Consider the following 24,708-nt stretch of genomic DNA (forward strand, 5'->3'; position numbering starts at 1 on the left):
TAGGTGGAGTATGTGGCTCAAGTTTAGCGATATCTTCTGACCAGTTGAACACCTCCTCTGGTGATTCGAAGAAGTGTGTCTGTGACTTGTAGGACACCTGCAATCTGGCCGGGAACAGCAGGGAGTACTGGATTTTTAAGCTACGCAATCGAGCTTTGGTCTCCACAAAAGATTGCCGGCGTAGATAAACTAGCCTCGAATAGTCCAGAAATATCATTATAGGATATGAGGTATAGTCACGGGTCTCCCTAGGCCTGGCTTGTTGTAAGATAACATCCCTGTCTTTACAGGTTAGCAATCTGGCAATGATAGGCTTGATTATGATGAAGCAGGAGGACAGCGCACCAGAAGGAAGCCAGTTAACTAATTGACAAGGACGCCCTCCATATTGTCACCTTCGCAGCCTTCAGGGAACCCCACTTATTAGAGGTTATTTCTGCATGCCCGCCCGTCTGGATCCTCAGCACGTCTTGCCAGACCCTTTGTGAGTGTCTCCAGGGTGGACACTTTTTTTTGAAGAGTGGTCACTGTATCCTCCACCGTTGATATTCTGGTTTCTGATTCCATTACTCGTTGCACTGCATTGGGAAGATCCTGTCTGAGTAGCACAACATCTGAGCCAACTGCTCCAATTTTGGCATCTAACATCATCGGATCTCCTGGATTTGGTGTATGGGCTACAGCGCCTGTGTTCTTGTCCATGGTGCTTTGCTATCACGCTAGGGAGGTTATCCTTAGTTATTGTTGTGAATGCTGGTGAATCTATAACCCTTTCTCTCTCTTTTATATATCTCCCACTATACCCATACTTCCACTAACCTGTAAAGGAAAATAACAGCGCCAGCTGACAGGGGTGGTGAGCGTGCAACCTCTTATCATCAATCAAAATGCTGGAAAACAGAAAGGTTTGTAACATCACAACCTATTCTAATGTTGTAGCCCTTGTAACACCCAATACTTAGATATTTCTAGCTGAGAATAAAGAGGTAAATGTAGTTGCACAATACATCAGTCAATAGCACCCCTGTGGAAGATAAAGTCAGAAAACAAAAAATGTAGAGATGATATTCTCCTTATGAATATAACATGAATCACATCTTATCCAATACTGAGTGATACTCATACAACGAAGAGCAAATTAGTTCAGAAAAGACTCAAAGTTAGGTAGAGTAACTTCACTCTCCTTCATGAGGCAGTATACAAGAGAAAAGGTTTCTCTAATCAATCATGTACTTAGTCAATATTTCCCTGGCAAGAACCCTGAAGTATATGAGCAAATCAGAGTTCACCAACGTAGGGAATATACACAATGCCCCTTTTGAATAATATCAAGCAATGTCTCTGAATTTCCCTCGCATGAACCCAGTAATAGAATTAGTCAACTGGAGTTCGCCAACGCAGGGAATATACAGAAGGGAATACCCTTATCACCAAAAAGTACTAGTATGCGACAAATAACTTTAGAGAGCATCCACCCTCGAAAAAGCTCTCTGAACATGGAAGGACTATAGACCTTTTCCCACGAAGGTCAACAGGTAGCAGCAAGACAATATCCAGTGCGGGTAATGCAAGGAACCAATGGTGCCACTGGCACCCTTACCTGATTGTGGAATCCACAACAACGGCCTTTGGAACATCCGGATACAGTGAATAATCGGCAGCGCCTCTCCCGCTGCCTCGCCTCTTCTCAGACTTCCGCGTCACGTGGTGCGTGACGTTGGACGTCCCCAGGTGGCTGCCGGGAAGTGTAGTCTTTCCCGCGCCTCAGTGACTGCCGGTGTGACTCGAGCCGTTGTGACCCCTGACACAGGGACCCGGTGGGAAGACATGGCTACCTCATAGGCTGTGAACCACTGCCCAATATCATCATTCTTAAAAAATTCCTTTAGCACATCTTTGGGGATGTACACTCTACTGTCCACACAGGCACTGACGGTGTGCTGGCACCAGAGGGAGTAATCTCTAGGCTCCTGGCTTTCAGATCCAGCTCCCTCAAAACTTTGTCGTGCTTCATCTGTAATCTCTTTTCCTCTAGAGCCATCTTCTTGCTTTCTAGCTCCAGTTGCCCATTCAATTTGAGCTTGGCCATCTCCATTTCATGCATTCTGTTTTCTTTCCTGTCCACCAACTCTTCTGAGGACAGACCTCAGGCAGAAATACTGCTATCCACTGGGGAGGGCGCGCTCCTCTCAAGAACCAGTGGCTCATCAATCCGCTGTTCTGCCTCCTCAAACTCCACTAAATCACCAGTGGCATTCTTTGCCTCAATCCAGGCCCTTAGTGCCTTGTGGAATTAGTCTTTCCTGGAGATTCCTGATGTGGAAATGTTAAACTTTTTGCAGAAGCTCTTGAGCTGGGCGTTGGTGTAGCTTTCTAATTTCTCTTCCTCCCAATCACAGTCAGCAGATGCAATGGATGCTGCCTTTTCTATTCTGACTGAACCAGGCATGATTTAAAAATGGAGATCCCTGGCAAAAGCAAGTATCAAAAGTACAAGGTTGCATTATGGTCTGCACTCACTACGTAGTGTTCACCAATAACTGTATATGAGTTACAAATGCAAATTCGGATCCTTTCGCTGCCACCAATGTTAGAATCGGGGATCTCTGGTTGGCACAGGTAGGTACTTGTGACAAGCAGGGACCTCCTCCTCTAGTCAGGGCAAGGGAATTACCCTCTTAAAATAATCCCTGCTCACCCTCTAGGTTGCGTGGCACGAGCAGTCAAGGCTTATTTCAGAGGCGATGTAAGTTAAGCAGTTGTGACCACATACAGTAACCCAGTGACAACACTACAAATGGACACCACACAAGGTTTTATATCAAAAATACGTATACTTTATATAGAGTTACCACAAGACCAATAAAAGACAAAAAGAATCCACAGTACTGTTAAATTTCAAGAGTTCTGGTTAAAAAGGTGTAAATCAAAGTTCTGTGCGAGTCGGTAGCCTCGTCCGCCTACAGCGTGCTGAAAGAACAGAGTCTAACAAATCCAGCGGACTGTGGCGGTCCGGGCCCACTCAAATGTCAACAGACTCAAACACAATACCTTTTCCTTGGGGCGGCCGGCATGGATGTGCGAGACGGTTCCGGGGATCGTTGCGATGTACAAAAAGAAAGTGTTGCAGGTCACAGTGTCCCTTCAGTCGCGTGCAGACTACGGCTCGTTGACGGCGTCGGTGAGCTCTGAGCTTGCGTTGTTCGGGCGGGCGTTGTTCGTTGCAGTGCTTCTAGCTTTACGGTGCGGCATTCAAGCCGGAGTTCGGGAGCTGGCTTCGAACAGTCCGGACAGCGGTGCGAGTCGGGCGGTGCGTCGCAAAGTGTGCAAGGCGGTGCCCAACTCCGGTGCGGTCCCAGGGCTCGAAGTCAGCAGCAGTGACCGCGTCGGTCAGACCAGTCCAATTCGGTGTAGCGAGGCGATTCACGTTGCGGTGTCCTTCCAGTCGCGGTGCAGGCTACGGCTCGTTGACGGCTTCGGCGAGCGCAGAGCGTGCGTTGTTCGAGGCGGACGTTGCTGGGTGCGGTGCCAACAGGACACCGGGCCAGTCGGGAGAGTCGGTCACAGCTCCCTACCTCTGTAGCCACTTGTTTCCAGCTGCACTTCACAAAGGCTGGTGTAGTCCACTGGTCCTGGGACTTCGGTCAGGGGGCAAGCTCTCTTCCAAGCCCTTGGAGATCTTTTGCACAAGTTGAAAATAAAGGTAACGTCCACAAAGTCTTTCCTCCTCTTTAGGCAGTTCAGGCAGCCTCTGCAGGCCAATCCCCCAAGCAGCACTTCAGCTTGGGAATAGTCTCTCCTCAGTTTCTTCAGGTTCCATCTCCTCAGCAGAGGTTTTGTCTTGTCAGTTCCAGGAGTGATCTAATTTCATGGGAGCAGAGTCCCAATACTTATAATCCAAAATCTTTTGTTCTCTCAGGGGAGAGGGGCCTGTGCCCAGTTGAAACCAGTCATGAGCACTCTGTTTATCAGACTGCTCCTTTCCTTTCACCATGCAAGGCAGGGACATCAGACGCCCCACAGGAGGTGGAGCCAGCATTGTGGAAGGCAAGTACAGTCCAGGAGCACTCTGTTGACAGTCTTCCATCGCTTCTTTCAGTGTGCAGGGCAGAGACATCAGACACACCACAGGGGATGGAGCCGACATTGTAGAGGGAAGGCCCAGCCCTATTCAGGTCCCAGGTGCAACTCTTCCCTCCCATCTGGATGCTGATCTCGCTATTCACCTGTCTCCTGGAATCCCCCAGCCCTGTCACTTCACAAAACCAGACAAAGGAATACACAGCATAGCAGAGGCGGGCTGAAATGGTTAGGCAAGCAAAGACCTACTTTCTAAAAGTGGTATTTGCAAACACAGAATATTAAAATAAACTTTACTAAAAGAGGCATACTAAACTCGAATTTCTACCATGTTCTCAGAGTCTGCTAGGATTATAGAATGTAATATTTCTAGCAGCCCATTCTGGCCTATGGAGAACAGGTAGCTTTGTAATAGTGAAAAACGAAAATGACTGTAATTCACTATTAGGACATGCCACACACATCAGTGCTTGTCCTACCTTCTACTTACAATGCACCCTGCCCTTGGGCCTACCATAGGGGTGACTGATATAAAGAAAAGAGAAGATTCAGGGACTGGCAAGTGAGTGCACTTGCCCAGTCAGCATGACAGTACCAGACTGCACGCAGGCTCTGCAATGGCAGACCTTAGACACATTTTACAAGGCTGCTTCTGTGGGTGGCACAACCAGTGCTGCAAGCCCACTAGCAGCATTTGGATGTACACGCCCCGGGCACACTCCGTGCACTGTACTAGGGTCTGACAAGTAAATCAAATATCCAATAATGGAACCACTAATCAATACATCAATTTACAGTAGGGAGCACTCGCACTGTGGCACTGGACAGCAGTGGCACAGTGCCCAAAGCATCTAACACCAGAAAAACACATGAGGCAACAGCAAAAATGGAAGGGAGACCCACGCCAATGGTGCCAGGTCTAACAAATTCCCACTCCAATTTATAAAAATGGAGACTTGTTTGGGGACAAACATTACACCAAAAGGATAAAAACTTGATAAGGGAAACCAGAAATAGGATTTTTTAAATTTGAAATAAAATTAGTGCCAAAAAGCGCTAAGCTGCAATATGAGTCAACTGGTTACGGTACACTGGAATGCCTACGTCATTTGAGTCCAACCACGATAGAGCACAGGTCAGATACACCATCCAGGTTCCACCCGGTCAAAGGTTTTACCTTGATACTTAGAGCCTGATTTAGGGTTAGGTGTGCAAGTTAATCCATCACAAACTTGACGCATATCCTGTCCATTTTATCACAAGTGCCATTGGATTAAATCTCTTGTAATACAGGAGGCGGAATATCTGTCACATTTGTGATGGAGTAACCCATCTGCTGAACTCTAAACCAGACCCTAAGTATCAAATATAGAAGTCAACATTGTTCAGCTGGGCAAGGCAACAGACTGTGCTCAAGTAGGTCACCATTACATAAGATAACCATTAGATGAGGTCCTGTTGACACCATTAGTAAAGCTCAGAGTAGGAAAGTTCAAATTTTGCACCCAGGGAAGTCCTCTTGCGGGTCGGACATTTATGGCGCCTTTGTCTGTCAAGATTAATAATTTTTTGATTGTTTTTCTTTGTAGAGGCCTCCACAAGGCGAATACCTTATCTGTGAAGTACCACTGAACTGGATTTGCTGCTGTGGAAAAGCTCAGAGCAGGAGTAACCTGTTTCTTCAGCTCAGCTGCAACACACCTTGGGCAGATCGGCTTGGTAGATTCTGTTTTCGTCCTCAAGAGGTCTCAACCAGATGCAGCCCTTCATGTCTTCCCACGTGTCTCAAACAGCATGTGCAGTTCTTCTGTTGTTCTTCCACAGGGCTCAGAGTGTGCTATGTAGAAGGAGCCCAGGGGCTCCACTTTTATGCCTGGTACTAACCTGTGGGTGTAGATTAATTCTGGCCCCTCCCTAACAAACAGGCTAAACGTTCCTTTTGTACCCTACTGCAATCAATCCCACAGTACCCCTCACTCCAAGATGGACAAACCATTCTTCCCTTGTACAGAGCCTATGTCCCCACCCAGGGGAGTGGTCATGGTAAAAAGCAGTAACCCCTTCTTACCCTGAGATAGAAGGAAGATGGCGGACTGACGCCGCCGCTGGGAAGTTGCTGCAGAGGTGTCCTGTGAAACTTACCGGTTAAAGGCATGTAGACGGTGGCAATGACAGCTGTGAATGGAAAATGCTACTTACCAGTAGTATGCATCTGTTCTTGGCATGTAGAGCTGCAGAGTAGTACACTGTGCATAGATCATTATCTGGTGTTGGGCTTGGATGTTTGCATGTTGTTTTTGACTTCGAAGAAGTCTTTCTAGTCACGAGGTTGGTGACTCCTCCTTCGGTCGACATTGCGCATGGGCATCAACTCCATCCTTAGATTGTTTTTGCCACGTAGGGTTAGATGGAGTAGTGAGATAAAGAAGGATGTCCATGTGTAAGTTATCTAATTAAGATAACACTGGAACAGATAAAGGCATCCGGGGAGGTGGCTGGGTGTATACAACTCTGAAGCTTTATATGCCAAGAACAGATGTATACTGGTAAGTAGCATTTTCTGTTTGAGGCATATGAACTGCAGATTGTACACTTTGCATAGACTATACAGCAGTTTCCTCCTTAGCTGTGGCTACCCGTATCTGTTGCAGTAGTTTGAAATAGTGTTCTTAATACAGCCTGTCCAACAATAGCTTGTTGTTTTGCCTGCACATCTAGACAATATTGTTTTGGGAAGGTGTGTGGTGTAATCCAAGTTGCTGCTTTGCATATGTCATCTAAGGGAATGTTACCCAAGAGTGCCATAGAAGCCCCTAGTTTGAGTGTAGAATGAGCTCTAGGGGGAATGGTTAATGTGTGTTTGGCTTTGATGTAGCATATTTGAATGCATTTTACAATCCACCTTGCAATCCCTGATTTCGATATAGGGTTGACTTTATGAGGTCGGGAGAAAGCCACAAAACGTTGCTTAGTTTTCCTAAAAGATTTGGTTCTTTCAATCAATCAATCAATCAATCAATCAATCAATCACGGCATTTATATAGCGTGCTACTCACCCGGAGGGTCTCAAGGCGCTTGGGGAGGGGGGGCTGCTACTGCTCGAACAGCCAGGTCTTGAGTTGCTTCCTGAAGGAGAGGTGATCTTGGGTCAGGCGGAGGTGGATGGGGAGGGTGTTCCACGTCTTAGCTGCCAGGTAGGAGAAGGATCTTCCTCCCATGGTGGTTCTTCGGATGCGTAGGACGGCGGCGAGGGCGTGGCTGGTTGATCGTAGCTGGCGGATGGGAGTGTAGAAGGTCAGGCGGGGTTTGAGGTGCTTGGGGCCCTGGTCGTGGAGGGCCTTGTGTGCGTGGGTGAGGAGTCTGAACGTGATTCTCTTGCTGACGGGGAGCCAGTGTAGGTCTCTCAGATGTCCGGAGATGTGGCTTTGTCGAGGGAAGTCCAAGGTGAGTAGTGGGGAGGCGTTTTGGATGCGTTGGAGTCTTTTCTGTAGTTTGGCTGTGGTTCCGGTGTAGAGGGTGTTTCCGTAGTCCAGTCGACTGGTGACGAGTGCCTGGGTCACCGTCTTCCTGGTGTCGGTGGGGATCCAACGGAAGATCTTACGGAGCATGCGTAGGATGTTGAAACATGAAGATGAGACGGCGTTGACTTGTCTGGTCATCGAGAGGGAGGAGTCCAGGATGAAGCCCAAGTTTCGTGCGTGGTCCGTTGGTTTGGGTGCGCTGCCCAGGGCGGGGGGCCACCAGGAGTCGTCCCAGGCAGAGGGTGATGATCCGAGGATGAGGACTTCCGTCTTGTCTGAGTTCAGTTTCAGGCGGCTGTTCATCATCCACTCGGCTACGTCTTTCATCCCTTCGTGTAGGTTGGTTCTGGCGGTGGCTGAGTCGTTGGTGAGGGAGAGGATCAGCTGGGTGTCGTCGGCGTAGGAGATGATGTTGAGGTTGTGTTGGCGTGCGATGGCTGCGAGGGGGCGCATGTAGACGTTGAAGAGGGTGGGGCTGAGTGATGATCCTTGAGGTACTCCGCAGATGACTTCGGTGGCCTCGGATCTGAACGGGGGAGGCGGACTCTCTGGGTTCTACCGGCGAGGAACGAGATGATCCACTGTAGTGCCTTATCTTGGATTCCGGTGTTGCTGAGGCGCTGTACTAGGGTGCGGTGGCAGACGGTGTTGAACGCTGCGGAGACGTCAAGGAGGATGAGGGCCGCTGTTTCCCCGTTGTCGAGCAGGGACCTGATGTCGTCAGTGGCTGCGATGAGGGCGGTCTCGGTGCTGTGGTTGGCTCGGAAGCCAGACTGCGAGTGGTCGAGGGATCCATTTGTCTTGAGGAAGGCGGCGAGCTGTCTTTTGACGGTCTTCTCGATGACTTTGGCAGGAAAAGGGAGGAGCGAGATGGGGCGGTAGTTCTTGAGGTCGGAGGGGTCTGCTGATGGTTTCTTCAGGAAGGCGCTGAGTTTGGCATGCTTCCAGCTCTCCGTGAAGGTGGCGGTGTCGAAGGAGCAGTTGATGATGTCCCGGAGCTGGGGTGCGATGGCAGAGTCGGCCTTGTTGAAGATGTGGTGGGGGCATGGGTCGGTTGGTGATCCGGAGTGAATGGTGTTCATCGTGTGGATGGTGTCTTCAGTGCTGACCGGGGTCCAGGTGCGGAGGGTGGGGGAGGTAGGCGTCGGTTCGGTGGTTGGGTGCGTGGTCTGTGCTCCGAAGCTGTTGTGTATGTCGGCGATCTTGCTTTCGAAGAATGAGGCGAGAGAGTCGCAGAGGTCTTGTGAGGGAGTGATGTCGTTGTTTCCTGCGCTGGGGTTGGAGAGCTCTTTGACGATGCTGAAGAGTTCCTTGCTGTTGTGTGCGTTGCGGTCTAGTCGTTCCCTGAATGCTGTGTTCTTGGTGGTGTGAATCAGCTGGTGGTGTATGCGGGAGGCATGCTTGAGGGCGATCATGTTGTCTGTGGTCGGGTCTTTGCGCCAGGCTTTCTCGAGGGTGCGGCAGTTCTTCTTGGATTTCTTGAGGTCGTCGTTGAACCAGGAGGCTTTCTTGCTGCCGGGTCTGCTGGGGTTGTTTTTCAGGGGTGCGAGGTCGTCAGCGCAGTTGGCGATCCACTGTGCGAGGTTGTTGGCTGCTTGGTTGGGGTCCGTTGAGCTGGCGGGGGGGTTCTGGTTCAGAGATGTGGTGAGCTGGTCGGCGGTGATCTTGTTCCAGTTCCTGCGGGGAACCTGTTGTGGGTGGTGGTGAGTCGTGGTTCTTCTGAAGCTGAAGTGGACGCAGCTGTGGTCTGTCCAGTGGAGTACGGTGGAGTGGCTGAAGGAGATGTACTTGCTGGAGGAGAAGATTGGGTCCAGCGTGTGTCCTGCGTAGTGGGTGGGGGTGTTCACCAGTTACTTGAGCCAGAGGTTGGCGAGGTTGTCCAGCAGGGTGGTGGTGTTGTTGTCGTTGTTGTTCTCCAGGTGGAAGTTGAGGTCCCCTAGGAGGATGTAGTCGGGGGAGGCGAGGGTGTGCGGGCTGATGAAGTCGGCGATGTCTTCGCTGAATCGTGTGCGAGGTCCTGGGGGTCAGTAGATGAGGGTGCCTTTGAGTGTGGTCTTGGGGTCGGTGTGTATCTGAAAGTGAAGATGTTCGGCGGCTGGGAGGGTGTCGTCGGAGTTGGTTGTGATGCGGATGGTGTTCTTGTGGACGATGGCGATGCTTCCTCCTGTCTGGTTGACTCGGTCCCTCCGGGTGATCTTGTTTCCGTCCGGGATGGCGATGGCGATGTCGGGCGCTGAGGAGGCGTTCATCCATGTTTCCGTGATGAAGGCGACGTCTGGAGATGTGGTGTCGAGCAGGTTCCAGAGTTCTACGGCGTGTCTGTGGACGAATCGAGCGCTGAGCAGGATGCACTTCAGGTGGTTGTTGCTGGTGCTCGGCATGGCGGGTGTGGTACAGGTCTGGATGCAGGAGAATTTGCAGGATTGGCAGGTGAAGGGTCCGTGGGTGCGTCTTGGGGTGGCTCCGTAGCAGCCGGGGATCCGGACGGTGTTGAGTGCGTTGAGTGTGGCAGCGTTGCAAGTGTGGCGGGTGGGCTGGCATCTGCGGGGGCCAGGGGTTCTGGCATTGGGCACGGTTCAGGTGCAGACGGGCGCAGACGGGCTTGCATTTGGCGCGCAAAGGGCGCGCCCACTGCGCGTGAACGCTGCACGTACGCGTGGACTCCGCCATAAACGGCATAGTGGGAGGGGCGGAGTGGGAGGGAGGAGCAGCTGGGAGGCGGGAGCCGGGTGGCGTGGGGAGGGGATCAGGTAGAGAAGGTAAAAGGGGGGGCGGGGCTGCAGGGGAGCAGCGGCAGGGAGTGGGGAGGGCGAGAAGACGGCGAAAACCAGGAACAAGAAAAGAGAAAGCAACAAGCACTGGAAGCGGGCAGAAACGGCAGGCAGGGACACCGGGCACACTCAAGGAGAGCTGCGGGCAGAAACGGCAGGCAGGGACACCGGGCACACTCAAGGAGAGCTGCGCGGCGGGTGGAGCGACCGTCACCGACCAGAGTCAGGTCAGGTCACAGCTCCCCATCGCGCTCCCAGTCCTTAAGTGTCCGGAGGGAGGGAGGAGCAGCTGGGAGGCGGGAGCGGGGTGGCGCGGAAGGGGATCAGGTAGAGAAGGCAAAAGGGGGGCAGGCCGCAGGGGAGCAGCGGCAGGGAGTGGGGAGGGCGAGAAGACGGCGAAAACCAGGAACAAGAAAAGAGAAAGCAACAAGCACTGGAAGCGGGCAGAAACGGCAGGCAGGGACACTAGGCACACTCAAGGAGAGCTGCAGGCTGCAGGCAGAAACGGCAGGCAGGGACACCGGGCATACTCAAGGAGAGCTGCGCGGCGGGTGGAGCGACCGTCACCGACCAGAGTCAATATAGTAGAGTATTGCTCTTTTAACATCTAAGGTGTGTAGAGCATGTTCTGCCACTGAGTCTGGTTGAGGGAAAACACTGGGAGTTCAACAGACTAGTTTAGATGGAAGGCAGACAATACTTTGGGTAAAAACTTTGGGTTAGTCTGAAGAACCACTTTGTTATGATGGATTTGTAAAAATGGTTCTTGTATGATTAATTCCTGGAGTTCACTTACTCTTCTGAGAGATGTGATAACAATCAGAAAGGCTACTTTCCAAGTGAGAAACTGAAGCTCACATTTGTGGAGGGGTTCAAAAGGGGGACCCGTTAGCCTGGTAAGGACTATATTAAGGTTCCACACCGGAGAGGGTGGAGCTCTTGTTGGAATTATCATTTTAAGTCCTTCCATGAAAGCTTTGATAGCTGGAACTCTAAACAAGGACAAATGTTGTCTGTTTTGTAGGTAGGCTGCTATGGCGGCTAGATGTAACCCTATAGATGTGTATTCTAAGTAACATTGTTGTAGATGCAGTAGATAACAGATGATGCCTTAATGGAAGCATCTAGTGGACTGATCTTATTGTGCGTGCAATAAATGACAAATCTTTTCCATTTTGCTGCATAGCTTGCCCTTGTTGTAGGGCATCTTGCTTCTTTGATAACATTCATACAATCTGGCAGGAGATTGAGGTAGTCAAACTCTAGGATTTCAGGAGCCAGGACGCAAGATTGAGTTGATTGGGGTCCGGGTGTCTTATCTCTCCATGGTTCTGTGTGAGAAGCTCGAGTGAGAGGTGTGGGTTTTGATGCGGCACTATTGATAGTTCCAGTAGAGTTGTAAACCATGGTTGCCTTGCCCATGCTGGAGCAATTAGGATCAGTGTGAAAGAATCTTGTTTGAGTTTACGCACCACCAACGGAATAAGTGGGAGAGGAGGAAAAGCATGAGCAAATTTGTTTGACCAATTCATCCATAGCGCATTGCCTTTTGACAATGGGTGTGGATACCTGGATGCGAAGTCTGGGCATTTAGCCCTTTGGTGTCCCCACAGCTGAAAGAATGGGAGAAGAACTTGAGGATGGAGTTCCCATTCGTGGATCTAGTGTGCTTGACGGCTGAGCAGATCCGCAATCTGATTGTGTACCCCTGGTAGGTGTTCTGCCAGGAGGTATAGGTTTTGTGGAATGGCCCATCTTCATAGGCTTTGCACTAAGCGCGATAGCTGTAGGGAGTGTGTCCCCCTGGCTTCTGTATCTAATACATTGCTGTCATGTTGTCTGTACGGATCAGGACAGCTTTGCCTAGAAGGTGCAATTGAAAAGGTTTCAATGCTAAGATATTGCTAACAATTCCAGGTAGTTGATGTGGAATTGTTTTTGCTGAGGGTTCCAAATGCCTTGAATGGTATGTGTTTGAAGGTGAGCACCCCAGCTAGTGAGCGATGCGTCTGTTGTTAGTACGATCTGTGGAATTGGCTCGAGGAATTACCACAGTTGCAGAGAGCGGTGGGTGCGGTCGTCCACCGATACCAGTTCTGTTAGCTGGCCTTGAGCCTGGTTCCACAGACGTGCTAGGCACTCTTGTAATGGGTGCATCTGTAGTCTTGCATGAGGAACGTGAAAGATGCAAGAAGCCATCATACCTATTAGTTGCATGAACACTCGTGCTGGTAGTGAGTGTTGTGGCTGAAATGTTTTAATTAACATCTGTAAAGGAGTTATCCTGACTGCATTGGGATATGCAGGGCCTTGGAGGTATTTATTGTAACCCCTAGATACTGTTTTGTCCTGGACGGTTGGAGATGGAATTTGCACTAATTTACTGTGAATTCCAGACTGTGAAGCAGTTGTATGGTACGGAGTTTGTGCTGTACACAACTGTTGTGGGATTTTGCTTTCATGAGCCAGTCGTCCAGATAAGGGAAGGCATGAATGTGTTATCTGCTCAAATGGGCTGCAACCACTGTGAGGCACTTGGTGAAAATGAGAAAGTATAGGGAATAGACCCCTGTGCCCTGATGGTGCAAGGGAACTGATTCTATTGCATGTTTTTGTAACAGTGCAAGAACCTCCTGTTTGAGAAGCGTGAGGTGTTCTGATGACATTGTACGTTGTTTGGGAGGAATGTTGGGAGGGGTAGAAGTGAGTTCCGGCTATAGCCATACTGGATAATCTGTCTTACCCACCTGTCTGTAGTGATGGACTCCCAGACAGGTAGGAACTGTGAGAGGCGTCCCCCGACAGGAATAGAAAGGTCGGGGAGGAGCGCTTGAAAGTAATTATTTGGTATTAGGGGAGTTGCGAGTGTTATTACCCCTGCCTCTACCCTTTTTGTGGTTTCCTCTGTACCCTCCCTGGAGTATCCCCTAGAGAAAGTACCTGGATTGGGACTTTTGTAGGATGAGGATTGTTGCACTGGTGTGTTTGATATGGAGCCTGCTCTATAGAAGGAGCGCCGAAAGGAGCCTCTGTTAGAAGGTGACTGCAACGCTCCTACAGACTTGGCAGTCTCCGTGTCCTTTTCTATTTTTTCCTGCAGTGGACACATCCTTTTTCCAAGGACGTGTCCACTGCGGGTCCAAAGAGGTGCTGTTGGTCAAAAGGCAGATTAAGGATGGTATTTTGCACCTCTTGTTTAAATCCAGGCACCCTAAGCCAGGCATGTCTGCATAGCAAGACACTAGTATTTATTACGCAGGACACGGTGTCTGCTGCCTCGAGCACGCATTTTATGGAAGTATTAGTAATTAACTTGCCTTCCTGTATAAGGTCATTGGCTTTGTCCTTACATTGCTGAGGGAGGTGTTGACTGAGTGTTTCCAGCTCATCATAGTGGTAGAAGTGTGTTTGCTATCTTCCAGGAGTTGGAAGTTTGAGATGACATGTGCTTGCCCGATGCGTCTAATAACTTAGATTCCTTGTCAGGGGGTGGTGCTTCACCTGATGCTTGAGCATTTGCTCGCTTTTGTGCATTGGCTACAACTATGGAATCTAAAGGGAGCTGACCCTTATTGTAGATGGGGTTGTAAGGGGCTGCCTTGTACTTCTTATCTACCATGGGGTTAAGAACTCTAGCTCTAACTGGGTCTTTGAACACCTCAGGAGCATGTCTTAGAAGGCCTTTAAGCATTGGCAATGCGTGGGTAGATTTCTTTGGTTGATCAAAGGTCTCCAAAAGAAAATCCTCTTCTACAGGGTCTGAATGGAATTTGACTCCATGGTATGTTGCAGCACTATTAATTGACTAGGCGAAACCCACATTGTCATCTGGTGGATATGGTTTGGAGGGATAGCAGTCTGGATCATTATTAAGATCCGGATCAGTGTTGTAATCATGCCAGGGGTCTGGTTCTTGTGGTGGATCATCAAGATCCTCATCGTCAATTTGCACTACATCTTCGTCATCTTGCCCATCCCCATGTTCCTTGTCACTAACCTGTGATAGTGGAGAGTGTGGTGGAGAAATTATTAAAATAGGATTAACTGCTGGGGGAAGGTGGTGGTGAAGTGTTAGTAGCTGTATGTGTCTTCTTGAGAGGTACTAGTGCAGGTGGTAATTGGTCCAGTTTCCTCTTTGTAGCATTGAAACGTACGGATACATATGAAGCCCAAATAAGATCTATTTAGATGTAGGTTGAAGATTTTGAAAATCAATAATGACACAATAATCTGCAAGTGTTTGGGGTGCCAGAAGGAACGGAAGTTTCCAGCGATGATCCTACAGTGTCCTTACAAAAGTCTGATCTGACAAACATTGAAAAAAAACTCTGTATGTACTGGAGTAGTAGGCCTGGCTTTGATGGAAATCGCTTGCCGTAGTAAGAAATTACCTAGACAGATTAGAATGGGTCTATGAAAGTGGCCAGGGGGTTTGTTAGTAATCAAACGTAATCTATGAACCCGTTGAATTTGACTATCCCAATCCCAATCACCCAGATCTAGAAAAAGTTTCTGAAATAGATTAACCATGTAACCTCGGCAGTTTGTTCCTTCCGTTCCAAGACAGATGGTTTAACTGAATGAACAAATCAAACAATTGAGCAGTATTTACGTTGCATTTTAGGTACCTGTGAAAAGAATGGTCAGACATATTATGGGCTATGAAATTCACATATAATAACATGGACCATTCTTCTATAGGAATGTCTCCTTTCTTTTGTTCTCATGGATTTCATCCTAGGGCAATTTTCGAACAAGGGGATACTTCTTTAACAAATCCAACAGTAAATGATTATATAAAAAACTTGGTATCCATTCAGCAGGCACAATATCATTTAGCTCAAGCAAAGCAAGTCCAAAAAAGGACTGTTGATAAACACCGAACCATACCACCATTATATGTAGAAGGAGACAAGGTTTGTTTATCAACCAAGAATTTAAACATTAAAAGTTGTAAGAAATTTTGTCCACGATTTATTGGACCTTTTGTTATTGAAAAGGTGTTTAACCCTGTTTGTGTACGATTAACACTTCCATGTTTCTTTGGTAAAACCTTTTCATCCTCAAACACGAATCGCTTAACCTCCCTATGCCATCGATGTAGATGGCGTTCCAAAATTTTAAGTAAAAACAACACTTGACTCAAAGAGAATTTGAGGTAAATTATACTATCTGGTGGACAGGAAAGGCTATGGTCCAGAAGAACGATCATGGGAACCACTTGCTGATTTACAGAATGCCCCATTACTGGTTAAGATTTTCCATTTGCGGTACCCCGGTAAGCCAAAACCCATACCAATGGTCTTAGGGGGGATTCTGCGGGGGGGGTACTATCATGATTCTACGTCTAGACTGTAAATAAAACCCTTAAAATAACTAGTACTACATCAGACCCTCAAAGGCCCTACATGACAACACAGACGTAAAGTCTGTAAAGTCTGTATCTTTTATAATCCAATTAAAAAACCCACCCCTATCCCATGCATCCAGCACTCCAACGAATGTGAATTGGTGTAATGTATATCATAATGTGATTGCTTGTTTAGTCACATATGTATTGTCTTGTTTATCATTGCTTGGTTTATCGTGGTTTGTTTCCCTAGGGAGATATTGTAACATTTCAAGTGTTTGTAAAAATATTGAAAGACTTGTTCCCTTCTTAAGACTCAAGCGGGATTTGTTTGCTTTTTATTTAAAATGGAAGAAAAGCATTGCGCTGCACGCGCAAAGGAAGACTGAGACTCAGAACATTTGCACGTCGCCCCGCATATGAACATGAGTGACCTAAATGATTGCTTGGGTGCGGTTCAGGTGGGCAGGAATATAAATTCCACCCCCGAGTTTCTAGAAGGCGCTTAGCCTTCAGAGTGCGGTCACGCTAGCATCGTATCGGCTTACCTGAATCCTTCCGGTTTCCCAGAGATTTCGATGCCAGCTGCATCCTGAAAGAAAGAAGAGAAAGCTACATTATTTCTTGATTCTTATTTTCTCAAGGCGCCCACCGCAAGACAGAACAGTCTAACAACGCGCAAAAGAAGGACAATTTTTGGAAACACTTTTTGACTTTCAAAAATACATTTTGCAAAGCACAATTGCATGTTATTGATAGAACTGTAAATTCTAGATATTCTGTAGCTTATTTTAGGGGAATGTTTTCTACCTTTTGGTGCATTTTCTGTTATTTCTAAGGAACAAAAGCGAGTGATGGAGGAGCTGAACACTGAAGCGGAATAATATTAAGTAAGCTAGCAAAGGCAAGAGTGTTATGCAAATTAGCACAAAAAATGTGATTGCAGCTTTTGAATGTAAGAATTGAAAAAACTAATATTTAACTTTCTTTATAAATACAACTTCATACAAGTCCACTCATCCGGACCCTACTTACGATGACAACCTCCATCACATGACGACACCAGAACGCTAGGACCATTCCTGTAGATTCACAGGTAGGACACTTACACTACTCCATTTTTCAGAATATACAATAGGGACTGTAGAGCTCAATAGACTTCACCATAGAAAAACACACTCAAAATATTTCTTGTTGACTCTCAGGTCGACAACAAGAATTCATCAGCTTCCGAATCTTGCCCTCCTCCCTAAGTTTCTATTCTGTAGCCATAGTTTTTGGCACAAATCTCTGGTTATACTTTAGGGGTTCTGGGAGGTTGGCCCATAGTGTCTCTGCAAAACCTGTCAAGCACTTTACAGGTAAGAGAACCAGCATCTTCCAGTTAAGGGTGACTTGGTAACCTTACATAAGGGGGGTGACTCCTTTCTCAAGACATGGGGTGGGTGAGAAGGGAGGGTTGGGGGAGGTTTGTTCATGGTAGGGTAAAAGCAAGGGATTTAAACAACACATGCTTTTTTTCAGGGGAGTGGTTATTGAACGGGAGTTAAGAAAATTTGTACTAAATGAGGTAATTGTTGTGATAAAATTGCAGTGAGTTTTATGTTGTAATGTATCTGGGCTGAATGCCACTCGTAAACGCCAACTTGTCCGTGAGGAGTTAAAGATGTATCTCCCTCATTTTGTTTTGGTAACGGAAACTCACATAACGTTCAAAGATCGGGCATTATTTAACCAATTAGGGTACAAAACTGTTGTCTGTTCATTTCAAACTGTTTCAATAAGGGGGGGTAGCTATACTAGCTAGAACATTTCTGGGGTATAAAATTGATCAGGTTATGGCTGATGTGAGGGGAAGATGGGCTATTGACCAATTAGGGATTCATGGATCCAAATATGTTCTATGGGCTAAATATCGATGATCCTGCGGTCTTCAATACGCTTATGTTCAATTTGCTTGAATTCCAGGGAACTCTAATAGTTATGAGAGACTTTAATTGCATTATGAATCTAACTTTAGACTCTACTTCCTGACGCTTTTCTGTAAGGATTTTGAAAGTAAGGAATTCAATATTGGAACTTGCAAGGATGCATGATATACAAGATGCTTGGCGAGTTTTATATCCAGATTCCACAGGCTTTGCTTTTTATTCTTGTCCACATGGGCTATACTCGAGGATGGAAATGGCTTGGGTTGGCAATGCAGTCCTGAATACAGCAAATATAGAGATCTGTCCGAAGATCACTTCAGATCATAACCCAATTTTATTATTAATCCAACTGATAATCGCTGTTAAGAAAGGCCGGCCTTTTACTTTTTGCTGTTATTTACTGGATCACTGACATAATATAGAATGACAAAATATAGACTTACCAAAATATAGTCACCAAAATATAGAATGCCAAAATATCGAATTCCTATCCACAAACAGGTAAGTACAAAAATATCGAATCCAAAATATAGTCTGTAAAAAATAAAGTCAGTCAAAATATCGATTTATTTTTAAATGTCTTAAAAGTAATTTAAAATTAATGAAATAATAAATATAATTAACTAAAACATACTTAAAAATACTCAAATAACCTTAAAATTAAGATATAATTAATTTAAGTTATTAATAAAAAATGTACAATATTTTACCGTAGGATAGCAGGAGAGTAACATTTAATATTACCACTCCAGTGAGTGCAACAGTAGGGAAAGCGTTGGATAGCGTAGGGGTAAAAATACTATTCCCACTCCAGTGAGTGCAACAGTAGGGAAAGCGTTGGATAGCGTAGGGGTAAAAATACTATTCCCACTCCAGAGAGTGCAACAGTAGGGAAAGCGTTGGATAGCGTAGGGGTAAAAAATACTATTCCCACTCCAGTGAGGGCAACAGTAGGGAAAGCGTTGGATAGCGTAAGGGTAAAAATTACTATTCCCACTCCAGAGAGTGCAACAGTAGGGAAAGCGTTGCATAGCAGGAGGGTAGAAAATACTATTCCCACTCCAGTGAGTGCAACAGTAGGGAAAGCGTTGGATAGCGTAGGTGTAAAAAATACTATTCACACTCCAGAAAGTGCAACAGTAGGGAAAGCGTTGGATAGCGTAGGGGTAAAAAATACTATTCCCACTCCAGTGAGTGAAACAGTAGGGAAAGCGTTGGATAGCATAAGGGTAAAAATTACTATTCCCACTCCAGAGAGTGCAACAGTAGGGAAAGCGTTGGATAGCGGGAGGGTAAAAATTACTATTCCAACTCCAGAGCGTGCAACAGTAGGGAAAGCGTTGGATAGTGTAGGGGTAAAAATTACTATTCCCACTCCAGAGAGTGCAACAGTAGGGAAAGTGTTGAATATTCGAAGGGTAAAAATTACTATTTCCACTCCAGAGAGTACAACAGTAGGGAAAGCATTGGATAGCGTAGGGGTAAAAATTACTATTCCCACTCCAGAGAGTGCAACAGTAGGGAAAGTGTTGGATAGCGTACGGGTAAAAAATACTATTCCCACTCCAGAGAGTGCAGCAGTAGGGAAAGCGTTGGATAGCGGGAGTGTGAAAATTACTATTCCCACTCCAGATAGTGCAACATTAGGTAAAACTTTGGATAGCGTAGGGGTAAAAATTACTATTCCCACTCCAGAGAGTGCAACAGTAGGGAAAGCGTTGGATAGCGTAGGGGTAAAAAATACTATTCCCACTCCAGAGAGTGCAACAGTAGGGAAAGCGTTGGATAGCGGGACGGTGAAAATTACTATTCCCACTCCAGTGAGTTTAACAGTAGGGAAAGTAATGATTTAATATATTATTAAAAATAAATTAAATATCAATCCCAATAAAACATTAATTGAAATTAATAACCAATTTAATATTATGTAATAATTAATTAGAAATATGACTACATATTAGTTATTAAAAATTAATAACCTATTCATAATTATTTAACAACTAATTAATTTTCAATAACAAAAAATAATTAATAATACAAATTAATACCAATTAAAAACTAACAGTAAATTAATTATCAATACACAAAAAGTATTTTTAACATGTAATTAATTACAATTACATTACTTCCCACCCTATTCCCCTAAAAACCCACATCCCACTACAGAAAATACATTAATACAATTATCATAATTATCAAAAATTTAATTAATACAAAATAATTACCAATTAATACAAATGAATTGCTAATTAATAGAAATTAATTACCAATTAAAAATTAATTAACAATAAATTTATAATCAATACCAATGAATGAAAAAAAATATTTACTTAATTACAATTAAATTACTTCCCACCCTATTCCCCTATAAACCCACAGCCCGCTACAGAAAATAAATTTAGAAAATTAACATAATTAACAATTAATCAATTAATACAAATTAATTGGCAATTAATACAAATTAATTACCAATTAAAAAATAACAGTAAATTCAAAATGAATACCAATAAATACAAATATTTAATTAATTACAATTAAATTACTTCCCACCCTATTCCCCTATAAACCCGCAACCCGCTACAGAACTAAAAAGCAAAATGTAATTAAAAATTAATAATAATTGCTAAAAATGTATATTTAATTTAATATAATTAAATTACTTCCCACCCTATTCCCCTATAAACCCACAACCCGCTACAGAAATAAACTACGCAAAAATTAAATAACATAAAATTCATTACTTAAAATACATTAAACATACATTACAAAAATTAATTTACACTTTTCACACATATACTAACATACAAAACACTTTAAAAAAATTAATATTATTAAAAAATCGATATATTTAATGCCTATATTGTATACTTCGATATTTTGACTTCTATATTTTGAAAATCGATATAACTTACCTTAAATTCGATATTTTTAACCACTATATTGTGTCAGTTCGATATTTTGTCCATTCTATATTTTTACTTCGATATTATGTCCCATTCTATATTTTGGAATCAATATTATGACTGTTTACCGTTATTTACTATCCGATGAGGAGTATACTCTGCATATGGGAAAACCTTTGGTTACATTTTTGAGTTTGAATATTGGTACTGCCACTCCCTATATGATCTGGGATTCTATGAAGGCATTTGTCAGAGGTATTACTCTAAGAACAAAGTTAAGGAGACTGTCATAAAGATGGCTCTCAGGACTTTAACAGGTTTGGAGCTCTCTCATGCACAATCTGTTAGAAGACAGGATGAGGATCATTTACCAATTTATTTTAAACTAGTAGAAGTGTAGGAGAAGGCATTAGGTATTATTAATGAAAGAGTGGCAGTTGCTTTCAATAAATTTCGTTCAGAACAGTGTGAATACAGTGAACAAGTGGGGAGAGTGTTAGCCTATAAAATTGCTGATAAAAGGTCTAAAAACAAGATCGGTGAGATTAAAGGAGCAGATCATATATTTTTTTTATAAGGTTTATATACATAAAAAACATACAATCATTATGTGGGTTAGCCCTCTTTGGCATTGATACAATAGTCCATTAAATTTTTGCACGGGTACAGAAAAGTTAGGACTAAGCGGAGGAGGAGGATAGGACAGGGACAGCTAAATATACTGGTCTGACATGGCAATATATGGCCCTAGTGTCTGATATGGTAGCTGCTGGTAGGTACTGCAGTATACGGCACAACAAACAAGTTCGATTTGCTTTCCTATGGGGGCTGGTGCGGGACCAGGGCTTTGTCCAGGACTTCCCACGGGCCCCTGGATGACGGTATCCAGGGTCAGTATTGCAGCGCAAGTTGGTCCTCCCCCCTGAGGTGGGTGACCCAGCCTTTGTAGGTAGCTTTAGGGTTGTCCTTCCATTTTGTTGGTATTATTTTGACCACAGCTGTCAGGAGTAGGTCCATTCGTTCTCTCTCTCCATTGGGGGAGAGGTCAATTCAAATGAAAGCCGTGGTGAGCGAGCCAAAGTCTCTTATAAGTTTGCATTTAAAAGCATTGTCTATGAAGTCAAACACCTTTTCCCAGAACCTCTTCAGTGTTGGGCAACAAAAGATAAGGTGCTCTAAGTCCTCTTTCCCTGAATCGCAGTTCCAACAGAGTGGACTATCTCTGAGGCCTAGTGAGTGTAAACGATATGGGGTCCAGAATGTTTTGTGTAGAAGCCAAAGTTTTGTTTGGACTAAGACTGGGGAGATCTTTCTTGTGGCAGAGGACCACAGGGTATTCCACTTGTGCTTGTTTAGTGGAGGTTGTACATGTTTATCCCAGTATTCCTTTGTTTTGGTGTTGAGTTTTGTGTTTTTTGGGCGGAGTAGTTTGTATCGTTGCAAGACTTGGTGGCCTATTTTTTTCATGTTTGCTACACTTTGGAAGATCGATGGTTGGGAGTCTTTTAGCTTTGCTTTTGTTAAGGCTGCATTTAACTTTAGGAACCTGTAAAGGTCTAATTTCTCTAGTTGTTGGGCTGCTTTCAGGTCGGAGAATGTGATCTGTGATGTCTGTTTTTCCAATTGGTGTGGGTGTGAGATGCCCTTTGCTATCCATGTGTCGAATTTAAGATTCTTCCCTTTATATTTGACATTGTTATTTGACCATAGTGATTCTGATTTGGTTCGTTTAATGCTGATCTCCATTTTTTTGTCCAGTTTTAGGAGTGTGACTTTAGTGTCCCAGATTCCGTGCAGGACTCATAGCCGTGGCAAATTGGATGCGAACTAACTGCTTGCAGTTAAATGCTAAAAAAAACGAAGTCCTGATTTTAGGAAAGCAGGCGGAGCTTTGGGGAGACCAGTGGTGGCCTCCAGAACTGGGGGTGACTCCCATCCCAGCTGCCGAAGTTAAGAACTTGGGGGTCTGGCTGGATCCTACACTCTCCTTCACCAGCCACACGAAGAAGGTTGCAGCTACCTGCTATGGTATTTTGCGAGGGCTGAGACCGGTCCTCAAATTCTTCGACCCCCCTACTCGGCAACTGGTGGTCCAAGCCTCCATTCTCTCTCGGCTGGACTATGGGAGTGCGCTGCTGCTCGGAGTGAATCAGGCGGAGGCTACTAGACTGCAAAGGGTGCAGAATGCCGCGGCGCGTGCCACCGTCGGCCTTCCTAGACAGTGCTCTGTCTCTGCAGTTTTGACCTCGCTCCACTGGCTGCCGGTCAGACAGAGAATTAAATTTAAGGCTCTCTGCCTGACATTTAAAATCTTGAAGCTCTCTTCTCCCCCTGCCCTTGCTAAGCTTGTTACCTCCTATGTTCCTACGCGGTCTCTTAGATCGGAATTTCTCCATCTGGCGGTCAGTACACGGTTTAGACTGAGTAGGATGGGAGGTCGCTCCTTTCAAGTACTAGTGGCAGGACTATGGAACTCTCTTCCTGTCCAAATTCGAGCCTTGAACAGCCTCACTTCCTTTAGGCGTGCCATAAAAACTTATCTGTTCCCAATTGCTGAATGATTCCACTTCTCCTTCCCAGCATCGATCTGTTGTGTTGTGGTACCTGATCAGGCGCCGGGACGCCCCTTGGCTGGGGCAGCTGCGCGCCTTAGAAATACTACTAACATAACATAACATAAAGATTGGGTTGTTCGAGTGTGGGTATGTGCCTGCAGTTAGTAGTGCTAGTGGGTTCAGGTTGTTCAGAATTGCTTTTTCTACTTGAAACCACATTGGTGTGCATTCTGGCGCTTGTTTAATCCATTGTATCCCTTGTTTAGCCAGGAAGGCTATTTGGAAGATCTTGAAGTCTGCTAGATTCCCCCCTCCTTGTGATTTAGGGAGTCTAAGTTTCTTGATGCTAATCCTCGCTTCCGAACTTATTGAACATTTTATCTAGCTTGTGATGGAAGTCCTGTGAAAGGAGGACTGGGAGCATGCCCTCCAGGTAGTTTATCAAAGGTGTGAGCATCATTATTATTGTTTTATTTCGTCCCCACCATGTCATTAATTTAGGTGACCAATCTTCTAATTGTTTCTTAATTTTCTCTAGTAGGATTTTCTCATTGTGGCGTAAGGTTCTTATAAGGTCTTGCCGAAGAATATTCCCAAGTATTTGATAAGCCCTGTGTGCCACGTCAGGCCTGACTCTCCTAGCATGTCCCTGGAGCAGTAGATGTTCAATGGTTTGCATTCTGATTTCTCATTATTAAGTTTATACCCGGAAAGTTCTGAGTATTCAGCTATTGTGGCCATTAGGGCCTTTATTGAGGGTTTTGGTCGTTCTGTCATTATCAGAATGTCGTCCGCGTAGGCGGAAAATTTTACCCCTGTCCCGTTAATATCGACCCCTTTTATGTTGTCATTGAGTTTTATGTCCTGAATGAGGGGTTCGAGGGCCAGTAGGAAGAGTGAGGGGGAGAGTTAGCACCCCTATCTATTTCCTTGTTTTAGGTGGAAGGGGTCAGAGAGTGTTCCATTTATCATGATACATGCTGAGGGGGACTGGTAGAGGACCATTGTCTTTCTAATGGAGTCCTCCCCTAGGTTAAAGTTATGCATGCAGTGTTCTAGGAAGGCCCAGGGAAGTTTGTCGAAGGCTTTCTCTGCATCTAGTATAATTGCAACTGCTGGTGTCGGTCCTGTAGCGCCTTGTTGTAAAACATTGTAGGGAGTAGGAAACCCAATATACCCTTGGAGGCTTGGGGAGTTAAACAATAACAAGTAGAAAGCGCCTACAAGGGATTTTATTTCAGGAAAACTCGATGAGCGACTGTTCTTAAATTTTCCTAAAGGCGAGTCTCATAAGAACATCCACCTATGTGTCCTATGACAACAACAGTGAATTCAATTCAAGAGCACAAAAGCATGGGAATATCTTACTTGTTTGGAAATATACGTTTTTTTATATATCAATTATTCATTAAAAAAGGAGTACAAAATAGAAATTTAAATCAGCCACAAATCATGAAAAGAGGTAAAATCAAATTAATTCAACAATTCATGAAGAACATCTATTCCAACGAGATTGATAATGACATATTGCCTGATAAAAATAATGGTCAATAAAGATCAACAAATATTTCAGAAATAGATGATAAAGTCGACGTTT

At 45.2% G+C, this 24,708-nt stretch overlaps 1 protein-coding gene across 2 annotated transcripts in view; it reads right to left on the reverse strand.

Moving 5' to 3' along the window:
* Window positions 1-24,708, reverse strand: part of LOC147709569 (interferon-induced very large GTPase 1-like) — an 81,676-nt gene that overhangs the window by 26,604 nt on the left and 30,364 nt on the right. For both annotated transcript variants that reach the window (XM_086928087.1, XM_086928088.1), the window contains exon 2: window positions 16,271-16,314. In XM_086928087.1, the coding sequence (XP_086784213.1) occupies window positions 16,271-16,313 (43 nt within the window). In that variant the 5' untranslated portion in view covers window position 16,314. The remainder of the gene's footprint in view (window positions 1-16,270; window positions 16,315-24,708) is intronic.

The sequence above is a fragment of the Lissotriton vulgaris genome, chromosome 6 (genome assembly GCF_964263255.1).
Source record: "Lissotriton vulgaris chromosome 6, aLisVul1.2, whole genome shotgun sequence".
NCBI lineage: Eukaryota > Metazoa > Chordata > Amphibia > Caudata > Salamandridae > Lissotriton > Lissotriton vulgaris.